Genomic DNA, 14,175 nt, shown 5'->3' with positions numbered 1-14,175 from the left:
ACAGTTCTTTTAATAGCAAAATTATTTTATTTACAAAAAAACAGCTTTAAGCACAAAAAAAGTTTCTCCAATATATTGCACGCTTGTACTGAAAGGGTTAAAATTCCCATTTACAACTACTCGAAATATGAGTATGTAAATACTAAGTATGTAAGGAAGTGCAGATGTATGTATGTATGTCTAATCCGCCTACAACAATAGCAGCATCTAAGCGTTGCATGCAATCCATGCGAGCACTTTTGCCATTTCCGGCACTTATAACAAACAGCTTTGAACGCCAAACCAGCTACATTTCGCCCCAATCGTATGTGGCAGTTATATGTATGCACATATGTATGTTTGTATGTACTGCAGTGCACGCTGCGTCGGTTGCAAAAGCACTCACTAACTACTAAATAGTAGTTGAGCAAGCTGTGTGTATGCCGTTCGTATATAAATGCAAATATATGTATACTCATACATACATATGTATGTGTTTGAGTCGAATAGTAGCATGTTCACATGTAAATACATACTTACATATGCGTACCTTTCGTTGACTTTGAGTGGATTCCTTTTCTTCCTTAGTCCCTTTGTTCTTTTGCATTTATTTATGTTTTAACTATATACTATACTATTAAGAAATGCATGCATACAAATATACATATACTTAGATACATATGTATGTACTCACATCTGTCCATACGAGTATACGAGTTAAAAAAAACTACCTTTTCTTGCCACACTATTATTTTGTCGTTATAAATATGCACATACATATATACATACATACACATATATATGTACAATGTACATACCCAATAAACATTGTGACGAATGTTCGAATATTACCTTCGATATCCAATATGCATATCGAACTGAGAGCGAACTCATAACCAGCCTTAGTTTTCCAACATTCATAGTAGATTGAAAATACACTCGAAATGGGATCGAAAAAAAAAATTTAAACCATAGTAACATGAAAGAAAGTGACATCCAGCTCATTCTTGAAGGGAAACATAAGGGAGTCACTCTCTCTCAATAAAATTTCTATTCGATATTGGGCTGGATTTCGAGTTAATAACGAAGGGAAGATACATGGGATAACGATGGTTCCATTTTTCTGGAGAATGGAGAACTCGAAAAAAAATTTGTTTTCCAATGACTTTCGAATTGTTAACCAAGCCGAATGTTTACTGGGTATATATGCCATATAGCTTTTGTTATTGTTACTGTTATTGTGCTCATTTCTGCTAAGCTGGTCGGTATCACAAAACAAAAGCGCTCTTGTTCTGACGTTGAGTGAATACTCAGTCTTCTAATGATTTAATGGCTAAAAGATGGGCAAGAAACTTATGCAGAAAATTGTATTTAATAGCCACAAAAGTGCGTGGTGTTTTTAATTTAAAGAACCATTCACTTGAGATTTAAATATTTAAATTCTAAAAGGGCGGTTGAATGTTGGAGTACCCGGCATACCGTTAACATTTTATTGATTACTATTCGTCGAGAGTATTGCTAAATCGAACACTGCGTATATAAAGCTTTAACCGTTTAAGAGATTTTAGCCAAATAAGTATTTATGCACATACATATGTTAGTGGTTCAATTTTTTTTTTTAATACATAAACGCTACTTCAAATTATTGTTATTTGTAATAAAAAAAGAAAAAAGTATTTTTTTATTTTGAAAAAAAGATGTTTTTTTCCGCTTTTTGTTATTTGTGATAAAAAAAGAGAAAAGCATTTTTTTATTTTGAAAAAAAAATAAAGGTCGGTCTGGTCATGGTAACAAGTTCCAACCCATGACAATGCTTAAAACGGTTAGTATCAATGTTTTAATTTTAGCAGTCTCTTTTCAAAAGCATATTTTCGGGCATTAGGCCCATTCTAACTGTCCAAGACAGGTATGTAATTAAGGAAATATTTCCCAATTATACCTGAGTAATTACATGAAAAAACTACATTGTTAGCTGCACTTAAATATGTCACGAAAATAAAAAAATAGAACATCAGCGTTTTTATAAAAAACCGACCAGCGCGACCTCTAAAGACGCTTTTTTTTCAAAATAAAAAGAGCACGTTTCTCTTTTTTTATCACAAGTAACAATATTTTGATGGCAGCGTTTATGAATTTCCATAAAGAGAGTTTTTTTTAACCACTCTAATATATGCAAATATATTATTGGCGCGAATCAGAAAAAAAATAATAATAAAAAATTACAGTCTTCTAACTGTCTATAACTGCCCTATATATGTAGCTTTAAATCAGTTGTAGGGAAAAAATAAGGCTTGAACGACCTATTGTCCTACGTTTAACCAAGCTCTATCCTCAACGCCGACAAGAGCCGTTGAGATCTGGCTTCAAATTTTACCTGTAGACGTATGTACATAAATAGAAGGAAAACTACAGGCTAGCTGCTATGCAGTAATATTTAAAGCGCTGATAAAATGGAGTAACACGAGGTTCGGAAAGGTCAGAATTATGGTAATATTCCTGCAGACTTTGTTTTCATACAAAGATTGGAAAATAACCTACCTGTGGTTTACCATGCAAGAGCTTTCATTCAACCATAGTTTTCGGTTGCCGGAGTTTCGTAGAGTTTTTCAATCTGAAATAACACTAATCAAGGAAGCTGTAAGGTGGCTAATCGATTCTTCTCTCAACCCGCATGCAATAGCTTTTTTCTCTGATAGTCAAGCAGCTATTAAAGCACTTGAATGCGATAAATCCTCATCAAGGATTGTCACAGAGTGTAGAGGCACTCTAAATTAATTTCCAAGCCGGCACACCACATATTTCGTATATGTGCCAGGCCACAATGGTATATCAGGTAAGTGTATGGCAGATGCACTCGCGAGGAAGGGTTCCTTCAATTGTGATATAACTACCAGCAGTTTACAAGTAGTTGTCAACACACTTCTGAAGAAACAAGTCCCACACATTTCTTATCAAAAATCCTTTGAAGGCGTTGTGATTTATGATCAAACCGCAACCGGGTTTGCAAAAGTAGAAACCGCTCTTTACCGATAGTGGCAGCGTACAGAGATTCAGAATACGAGTAGTCAAATAATTCCTTGGCTGAGGAATGATTTTTTAGCAGCTGAAAGTAATCAGATCGTGAGGGTATACCGTAATCATTTTACAAACTTTGGCTGGAAACTAAATTTACCGAACTGGCTAATAGTGGATGATCTGCAGAGCCCACCTGCAGGATAGCGCGACCAATCTGGCCCAAATGAAGCGTCTCCTGCTTCGACATGTAGTCGGGAATATCACCACTGATAACCAATATAATTGTCTGCGGTCGAATGACTTCTATCGCAGTTGCAGCGACATAGAGGAAATTAAGAGTGTAGAGCATTATAAATGTCACTGCTCCGCATTGGCAAGAGGGACATTTGTTACATCATTAACTTTCTCGTGAACTCGCTGAACTCAGCACGGCTAATATCTTTTAGAAACCTTCATCATTCACAGCTTTATTTTCATGTTTGAAGCTTTATACTCGATTTCCACTGGGTATTAAATAAATTACAAAAATTGTAATAACACAGTTGAAAATTTAAATAAACACTAAGTTCGCTTCCACATGCCATTTTTTAAATGGCACACATTTTTTTATCACATGTGTAGAACCCTATTGGAATGGGGCATTAGTTTCGTTAATGCTCACAGAATTTCGATTGGATTTATAGCCGAGCTCTAGTGACACTATTTATCTTTTTGAGCGTTACTCTTATTAGAATTTGTACCCATTACTTAACTAATTTATTTGTCATCTAATTACCCAATCGATCTATTTTTTACATTCCAGGAAATGGGTTAATAAACGAGGCTGAATTCCTGCAATGGGTTGGGCGCATTCAGGCGATACGCGACGAACAGCAACAGCAGCAACAACAGCATGAAGAAAATGCAAGTAAACCAGAAGAGAATGATGATGTCACCGAAGATTTAATCGCCGCATTTAGGTGAGCCATCGAAAAAGTGCGCTGTATTTATATTTATATGATATACTACATATGTACACACATGTTTGTATACAAATGTATATACATTCATAAGTAAATTCTTTGTCAATCGTACATAGATACAGTATTCAGAATCTTGAGTGCCTTGACTAAGGAATTAAGGAAAGGCAATTCAAACTAGTTAGGATTGCACATCTACATACATTCATACATACATACATACTTATATATAATCTAACGCTTTAGCTTCTAGTACATCTGACAACTTAAAATGTTATCGTGGATTTTGCACGTCAATAGAATTTTAATTGTACATACTTATGTACATACATTAGGGCGCTACACAAAAAAGTTGCGGGTTTTCCATAGGAACTAGCAAATATGTAAAAATTTTGTATGCAGGTCTTTTGAGCTCCAACTTTTGCTATCATAGAGTTTATTTCGTGTGAATAAAGACATTTTTAAAAACTAATTTTATTTATAAAAAGCTCGATTGTTGGAGGTATTTTCAAATCGGACCCTCCCGCGTACATATGTACATTAGAGTGTTGCAGAGGGGCACAATAGATCTCCTGGTCGCAGTGCATCCCTCAACTAAATATCTATCTATCTAGAGTGTTGCAAATTTTGTTTGAGAAAAAAATGTCATCGTAGAAAACGGGGCACCCCTTTAGTTTCTTCCTTTTGGTATATGTAATACCTATACCAACTTTTAATTTTCTGTGACCAATACGGATAATTTAAATTTGAAGTGGTCTCAGGTTGCTTAACCTATGCTTTGCTTAATATATGGACAATAAACTTTGGAAGGTGGCCTCAACCCTAACTCGGAAAAAATTTGTTAGACCACTCTAATATACATCTTAATATTTTTACGAAATAGGTTTGCGGATGCTTTAAAATGTCACCTTTTTTTTGTATGAAGAGTTGTGCACCCTAATGTTCATACAAAAATATGTATTTCAATTGTATCCACTTCGGTAGAACCGCGATCTGCTTGTCGCTGGCGCAATTAGCTGGCCTTTAATCAAGCCATTTCTCCATTCAGCTGTCACACACAGTGACTTTTCGGTTTTGTTTCCACGCAGGACTTAACTGTGCAAAATGTAACTTCCTGAGAAGTCTGATTTAAATCCCTTTAAACAGTAACTGCGTCAGTTTACTCGTATCAATGTGCAATGTGCAGTTTGCCAACCCATGGAGCAGAGTTACAATGCGGCTGAGAATGTTTACCTTTGCTTGTTCAAGATATTTAATTTGCCGGCGGTCCGGCACGTATCTGTGGGCTTCTCCTCCACATTCATTTCGTGCTTGTTTGGATTGTGAATTATTGATTTTCTGATAATACTGTGTGTTTGTGCCACATATACATATGTATGTATGTGTATGTACACAGAAACAAATATTTATCAACTCTTTGTTACTTCGATAAGAGAAATTGATTTTGTAGTAGGGTGAGGTCGATAGATACTGATACATGTACAAGTAACAACTAGTACAGACACAGACACAGTAACAAAGCCAAATATAGACACAATTACAGGTACAAACTTAGTTACTATAAGGATACTAATTATAAATCTATATTTTTTTTCTACAGGGTATTTGATCGGGACGGCAATGGTTTCATTACCCGCGACGAACTACAAACCGCCATGGAGATGATTGGCGAACCTCTCTCAGAAGCACAACTCACACAATTATTGGCTATTGCCGATTTGGATCAAGATGGCCGAATTAATTACGAAGGTAGGTCAGCCATACATATATGTAGTATACTATGATGCTCTTACATACATGCATAAGTACAAGCAAACCTAGCTAATACCCAATAAGCATACATCCCTTTGCATACTGAAGCTTTTGTCACCGTACAATTCTTGTAAGTAAAATATGTTTTGCTTGCAATAATTTTGCAGTGCATTAACCTTAGCGTGCAGCGTGGCACAACAGAGGTCAGCTATGACGCACATCACGACAGCGTGCTTATGCACAACATCCTAACGCTGGCATGCAATTGTTTTGATTCATATGTATGTACATACATATGTACATTAGGGTGTCCCTGAATTTTTTTTTTTTGCGAAATTCGATATGCATACCCTGTACATTTTTTTTTTCTTTTAACCTAAATAACATATGCGTCAATTCAAATCAAATCGACCAATGGTCCAACCAATCGACCATTTTTGATTTGCATAAATTTTGATCAGAACTTTTATTTTATCATATAACGAAGTTCTGCCAAAGGAAATAAAAATAAAAGATATTTTTTCGAAAGTTCAAAATTGCACAATTTCTCGGATTTCGCAAGTTTATTTTTTGATTAGCACCAAAAACTTATATAGCTGCAAAAATTGATCTGGTTAAAAAATTTTAAAAATATAAAAATTTACAGAATTTTCAAATTTTAAAAATCTTAAAAGGAAAAACGTATAAGTTTGAAATATTTGGCTCATTTTATTTGTATACAATACCTTTCACTGATCTTAACAGATCATGCAGTTTTCAAGGTGTTTTTTATGCTAATGTTTGAATTAAAAAAAAAATTATTGCAAACTCTAAATAAAAAAGTTAAATTAAATAAAAAATTGTGTAACATAACTTTACGTCACGTTACTAAAATTTGCATTGAAAAATTTTTAATAATATGGTTTTTTAACCAATTTTGACCACAAAAAGAAATATGCATTTTATGTCGAATATATTTTTTAATTTGACCTCAGCGCCACCTAGCAGTTCCATTTTTGCAAATCTGTCTTACTAAATATGTTTCCACTACGTATGCCAAATTTTAAACAAATGGGAGCATAAATACGGATTTTAAAAATATCTCCACCCAGGCGCCACCTAGCGAGACCACTTTTCGCAAATATGTTTCTGCTTACATAACCAGTACTCGTATATATTATTCGTTCCATACATAAATTAGAGATGTAACTTCTATTTTTTTTCGGCAGACCTTCCGCTGGCAACGTCCCTATGTAAATACATGTTTATGTATAACTTCTTAAGCTATCGAGTTATTCAAATATTAGTCCGTAGTTGTAGTTGGAGAAGGATGCACTGACCTTCTCAGCAAAGCATGCATATTTGTCCACAGTATATGTAGTATAAATATATCCATGTACGTATATACAGATGCATTAATACATTGAACAAATATTGGCACAATGCGTATACATATAATACAAGAACAATAGGTCTGTTCGTTTACATTTTCCAATGAAAGGGTCCCATATCTTAAGTTAAACGTTTCTAAATATGGTGATGTATGTGTTGGATGTGCTAATAACTTATAAATTGATACTTTTCATTTAAAGATATTTTTAGTTAGACAATATATTAATTAGTATGTGTTTAATTCAACATTATTTAATTTCATGCAAATTCGGTAACAAATTTGTTGAACGATGACACTGGATTGTTTTGACAGCACTCGTATAGCACCAGCACTGGAAAGTGAACTTTTAAATTGGAAAGCAAAATACATAGGAAAAGTATTTTCATTGCCACACCTAACTACACTTTTAGAAATTCAGCATTTTCTCTCTTATTTAAGCTAGCCTGGGTCGGATAACTTTGTTTTTCGTCCTCTGAAGTCCCTTGTAATAGAAATAGACCAATATTACTTTTCATTACTTAATTTCTGGTTTTAGACAGCCTTTTAGGAATACCTCTTTCTTCCCCATTAATTTAAAGACACGTATGTTAAAAAGAAAAAACAATCAAAACTGCTTGATTCCCTCCACTGTGGAGAAGAGTCGTTGAACGAATACCGCATCACAACGGATGAAATGGATGACAATACAAAGGGCCAAAATGTTGTGCCAAATCCTGAGAGCATTGCAATGGACGAAAGGATTTTCAAACCAAACCGGTCAGACCGGTCTGCAAACTGTGGAAACTATACGTTGAAATGTCTAACTTTGACTCTGTTGCCAATGGCGATAATGCACAGACGACGATTAGGATCATGAACACTCGTCTCAAATTGAGGGCAATGCAGTAGACTAGGCCGTAAATAAAGCAATTACCCCATCTACAGGGATTTAAAATTTCTATTTCGACCGGACTAAATGTTGATGATGATACGAGTACGTAACTCATACGCCATGACATCCGAGTAACTTAGGCAGGCAGGCAAGTGATCAAGCAGACTTGGGATCGGTGTGGACTTTTATTTTATTTAAGTTAAATTTAAATTAAATTAAACATTTTTTCGGCAAAAAAGGGGAAATTGCTCAAACTTTTTTAATTTTTGATAATCGATTCTTCTTAATCCATAAAACCTTTTTAGTGTAGTTTTACCTCCTGAGGCCTAAGAAAAACCACAATGCTAACTAAAAATTTCCATAAGTCACTTTGAAAGGGGTAGTCAAAAATTGCTAAAAATCTCATTTATCGACGCCCTCAAATATTTTCACTCTGATCGCAACAAATTGGATAAAAATTTAAACATTTCAACGCCCTTTTTTAACCATTCATTTTCGTTCAAATGAAAACTTATTTTTAATATTAATACAGATTGAATCATTACTAATTAAAAAAAAAAAACATTTATTTTTGGTCTATTTACAGAATTTACGAGACTTTTACTTTAAAGTGCTGAACGCCTGTATCCTTACAAACAAATATTAGTGACGCAACAACAAACCAACTGCAAAGGCAACAAAAAAAATATATATATGCTAACTTTATATACAAATATACTCAACTTAAATGAAAAATTATATACATAGTTAAGCATATGTTATGTATATTAAAAATAACACGCTATTAACGAAAAAGGGTCAAAATAAAATAGCAAAATGAAAGCATATTTTTATAAGTTCGTCAGCGTTTATCTGCTAAGGTGGTAAGAAGACAAACTGGCAGCTGGAAGTTGAAGCGACATACATACATACATACATAGCTGTTGGAAGAAAAGGAGAAGCAAGTCAACAAAAGAGGAAAATTTTAGTTATTAGGCTGTTAATTTAAATAAACACAACTACTTATTTATAGTTTCACACGAAAAAAATATACATAAAAACAACTACATGCACACATACATACATACATATGTCTAGTTAATTTAAGTTAATTTACATAAATGCTAATCAAATTGTGTAAAAGCAGCAGCAACAAAGAAAGAGAAATTTGTAAGATAATATGATAATTGCAGCGCTTAGTTTTTTCTAAAGAATGAAAATAAAAACAAACAAAAATAACTTTAAAGCGAACTTCAATTCTTAAACTTAAACATACATACATACATATAAAACTGTATTCATAACATTGAATTTTACAGATTTATAATAAATGTTATAATATTAAAAATATAAAACAAAATTCATATAAGTCTGAGCGCGAGAGTGATAAAATTTTGTGTTAAGGGTGCTGCAATAAATGATTTGAAATTCTGATAAAAGTCAAAAGCAAAAGTGAGTGTATGGAATAAATTTTGATCAGATGATGATGATAATGATGACGACGACGATGATGTCGTACAAATGAATTATCGCTAAGGATCAAAAGCATTGCAATCAAATGCAAGCTAACCTAAAAAATACAAATATTACGTACATACATATATTGCGCAATTTTCAAATTTGCTGGCAAAACAAATATTTACAAAAAAAAAAAAAAAACACAAAAAGAAAAAACTAAATGTAAACCTTCAATATTGTCTTACCAAGTGAAACAACTACAAAATTTAAATTTTAAAATCAAAATTATTATATACTATACTTATTATTAAATTAAGTCGTTTTCTAAAATTCTATAAATCACCTATACGTTTATTAATATCTCTGTATGTACATACATGCTTACATACTTATGGCTAAGCAATGTGTATGTATGTACAAATATATTCGCATGTGCATTATTACTTAGCTTTGTTTAAAACAAAATTGAAAGAGCGCATACAAAGAAATATACATACAAACAAAAAAAAAACAACAAACAAACATATTTAAACAATTATTAGGAAATGGCATGGAAATTAAATAAAGTAAAATATTTTGTAAATTTATTTGAATAAATGAAACTAAATAAATTTAATTGTTGATAATAAACAAATATACAAACTTAGTTGCTTTTTTTTAGATTTTTTTGTTATTATTTTCTTTTTTATATTGTGGGCAGGAAATACATTTTTAATGTACTATGTATCTTAAACAAGTATAAAACCGCTAGGGATCATACGATCTAGCTAGGGATTGGGTTAGGAAGGCGTATATGAATATAAAAATTATATTTCCTCTCGTAGGCAAGTTTGGCTTATTGTGAATACCCACAAACCGCGCCTCCCGCGCTATAAACGCAAGAAAGAAGCACATTCTTCTAACCGGGATTGACTATGGCAACACCATATCGTTACCTGAGTTGAAGATCGACCTATCTTGGCTGCCAGTTCGAAAACGACCTATCCCAGAGAAAACTTTTCAAGAACGCCCTACTGCAGAATTTTATTGCCACCGGTTTGTAAAGTCGTATTTAATTAAATCATACGCTTTTAACGAAAGACAAAGATCTCCACCTCATAGACACTGTAGTCGTCAGACCGGATATATTCAGCCTTATCATGAGTTTAATTTTCCCCGAACCGGCATACTTTTCACTTTTGGTACAATTTGCGGGTGAATTTTTTTTATAAAGAAATGCCACCATTCCCTGTTCGTTGGCCTCGAATAAAAGCATCCTAAAGCGGTAGTCCCAGAATGATGTTATGCAATCAGTTCCGACATCAAAGTCGGCCTCGTTCTGCCGTCCTATTTTAAGCTCGCTCAAGATCGCAACGTGCCGGTATTCGGTATTAACCACTTAATCTAAAGGCCCCTTTGACTGCTGTGCCTATTACGAATACATTGGCGACTTCAAGTTAAGGATTATATTCAAATTTTTAGGTAAGTGCAAATTAAGGTACAAATTCTCGCTCTCGAGATTTATTCTCCGATAGTTTCTCGGCTCACGAGCTATATAATATCATCATTTGGATTCTTCAATGAATCTATTTAGGTCGGTCTGGCTATGCATCTCTGGGCAACTTCCTTTAAAATTTGCAGATATGTACTATTTGGAGCACTCAAAGAGTTGGATTATGGGGTGTGGATCATTTTCGCGTGCAGGGACAACGTCTGAAATATTCGGAACAAGCCAGACTGTAAGAGTTGAAAGTTGCGCCAAAGCAACAGAAGATCCCTGTAGTTGATAGACTGGTGGGTCGAAAACATGCATAACCCCAGCAGTCCTCGTACAGATCTTCCTTAGTAAATATTATAGTGCGCAGAGTGTTAAATGATATCTGATGACTTTTGGATACCGTGACATAAGAAAACTGAAAATCAGAAAGTCAAAAACTTGCAAAGCCATTGATCCCAACAGAATATGCTTGGTGATAAAAAGAACTTAGTTGCAAACCTGTCACTGGCTATCCTCATTTTTTCTTAGAACTTCGAGAGAGTGGTATTTTTAACTAAACTCGAGAAGCCTGCCAGCACAGGTGAATCTTATGGACCGCTAACCCTTCTTTTCCGAATCGCAAAAAACCCGCAAGGCCTTCTTAATGCCATACTTAAGCCCAGCAATGCTTTAACAGCGCACACTACTAATAACGCCTAAGCACTCAGATAACTCGTGACTTTAGATGTAACCGTCCCTCTGAAAACGCAGTAACAGTAACGTTTTTCTCCCCCACTGGACCAAGAACAGTAAGAAGCGTTGTTCGGTCTGTCGCAATAACTATATGTAGGTCCGTAAATATTTGAGTTTTTTGGTGGCAAACCTAAGACACAAAAACAAACAGATTCTGATTCTACCTCAGAAAAATCCTATAAGGAGCGGTTCTCAAGGGCTCTACTGCAAAATTGTAATTTATGTTCATATATACTTGTGTATCTGTGGCAATTTATTAAAACAGCTTATCCCGAGATAGCCCATTTTTCCCTTTTAATCAATATTTTATTGTTCTCCCAAACAATATTTTACCGATTAACTAGCGATAGATGTAGTTTAAGCTGCCCCTTTAATAGAAGCTTGTAAAAATTTAAAATTTTTCAAGTGAAACTTATCCTTTTTTAATTCAAAGGCAAACCTTCTAAATACACTTAAGTTGTATTAATAAAATGCCACAGTTATGTATTCTCTTCATCTCTATTTTTTTGCCCGTAAGTATTTTGCGCTTACAACTACTCTGGAAGCATGGTGAAATTATACACCATGCTCCATGGAAGGAACTCTGATCAAATCAATTATTTCAAAAAGTATCAACTTTCAAAAATTGTTTTTATTTTCGGTTCGTAAACGTCGTTTATGTGATTTAGACGTCAAAATTTGCCTTCGATATTTATTTATATATATGTATTTTCGAGTGCGTTGTTTGCAGCCAAAATATAACGAAATTTCTATCAAAATCGCAATCCATAGAAACTGCAGACAAATTTACAAAGCCATATTTTCAGTACGGGACAGAGACAGAGTAATAACGAATAACTAAAGACGCAGCAATGTCGGAGGAAAAAGATAGAAAAAAGAAAATCAATATGGAAGATGAACATTTGGAAAAAATTGAAAGATACAGGGAGCCAGAAAAACGAATTCGAGCTGGAGAATCGGTGGGTTGAAAACAAAAAAAAACTATCAGCCTTGTCATGATTCACAAGGATTGAAAATTCATGATAGGACTGTATGATGGTGAAATTATAGTTAATAATTTATAGTTAATAATTTATATGGGGCTGTATGTGTATTTCATCTACAAAAATTAACATTAGGGGTATTCGCTCTTATGTGTATTCGTTGTATGTTGGGTAGTCGTAACTGCATGAGCGTGGGATTTGTTGTTGCTAGCGGTACATCAAATACACATGCAACAACAACCACACGCTCGTCCAGTTACACTTACGCAGGATACAACGAATACATAGAAGCGCGAATACCACTATTGGTATATTTTAAGCCGGTTTTACAGTGGGGAGTTAACTCACATTCGGCAGTTTACTCTCAATTTTTGATATATTAGCTCCCTCTTACGAGATATTTTGTAATGTGTATTTGGTAACAATTGCTAGAGTTTTCATGTTTTGACGATTTGCTGCGCAAAATTTGGCAAAGCGCGAGAGAAGCGAAATTTTGGGAGAAGTTCCAAGTTTTTACGGGTAACAACTAGTAACTACTTCCAAGGCTGCGTTTTCGTACTTTTCTGTAAATGTCTCTCACTAAGGGCAAGTTTTTCAGTGCACGTCTGTGGTTTGAACTTAGTTTCAATGCTCGAGCTGGCCAGTTTAAATTAAGATTAGCCAATCAATTATCAGCCTGCTGGTCAATATAAATGCAGTTTATGTTATCTATGCCTTAACCTGGTACTGAAAACCCGGGTTATTGGCAAATTACTGGATATTCTTTTATTGGTCAAAACATGAACAAATTTCCTTATAATTAACTTCCAAATGAAAATTAACCACACAGGTTTCTCCCTTGATTTAGGATTATTCTGGGCCATTAGGAAGAAAATTAGAGATAAAATATCTTTAGGGGTTTTCTTGTGGATTTTTTTCAAATATTAAAATTTAATTTTTTCAAGAAGTTATAATTTCTTATAAGAGTCTAATATAGCTTCCTCTTCTTTTTTTGTTAAAGTAGGTAGAATTTTTTTAAATCTTTCGAGTCCGTTTTCTCATGCCGGTTTTAAAATTGATCTGCCCTTTAAGAAAACATTTTCAGAAAATAATTGCGTTCAGATTGAAAATACATCAACAGGCTATTCACTATTCCTTAGGTTCTTTCCCGTACGCAACGCGGGATCCCACAGGTGCCCAAAATAGCCCAAAATCATCCCCGTACTTAACAAAATGGGTAACAGAGAGCGAAAATGGGAACGTATTAGATCGTAATTGTCTTCTTCTTCCTGTCCGAAACAGCCCGGACTTTTTCTCCGGGTAAAAATGGATAAAGTGTCAAAGTGCATATCAGCTGTTTTGTGTTTACATGTTGCTTGCATTTACTTGGTGCTTTTAAGTAATAGCGAATGTATTTTCAATCTTTATATACTTAAAATCAAATTTGTGAATCAACAATTCAATTTCCAAGTGTGTGCATTTAAGTTACAAAAACAAAAACAACGCGAATTAGCTAATTCTCAAATTGTGGACACGAAATGTGGTTTTTTGCTTTCCCATATTTCTGGACTATGTTCCATTTTTGAGAGCAAACTTTTTGCTTATTCTCTAATTACCGG

At 34.1% G+C, this 14,175-nt stretch overlaps 1 protein-coding gene across 1 annotated transcript in view; it reads left to right on the top strand.

Annotated features, from left to right (window-relative positions):
- Eip63F-1 (Ecdysone-induced protein 63F 1) overlaps window positions 1-8,657 on the top strand; it is a 29,926-nt gene extending 21,269 nt beyond the window's left edge. Inside the window, exons 2-4 of the mRNA XM_017617927.1 lie at window positions 3,797-3,953; window positions 5,554-5,702; window positions 8,535-8,657. Coding sequence (XP_017473416.1) covers window positions 3,797-3,953; window positions 5,554-5,702; window positions 8,535-8,557 — 329 coding nt within the window. The 3' untranslated portion in view covers window positions 8,558-8,657. The remainder of the gene's footprint in view (window positions 1-3,796; window positions 3,954-5,553; window positions 5,703-8,534) is intronic.
- Window positions 8,658-14,175: the final 5,518 nt, after the last annotated feature.

The sequence above is a fragment of the Rhagoletis zephyria genome, unplaced genomic scaffold (genome assembly GCF_001687245.7).
Source record: "Rhagoletis zephyria isolate East Lansing unplaced genomic scaffold, Rhagoletis_zephyria_1.1 Rzeph_scaffold_01521, whole genome shotgun sequence".
NCBI lineage: Eukaryota > Metazoa > Arthropoda > Insecta > Diptera > Tephritidae > Rhagoletis > Rhagoletis zephyria.
The sequence above is the reverse complement of the archived record's forward strand: the minus strand, read 5'-3'. Positions and strand labels throughout refer to the sequence as shown.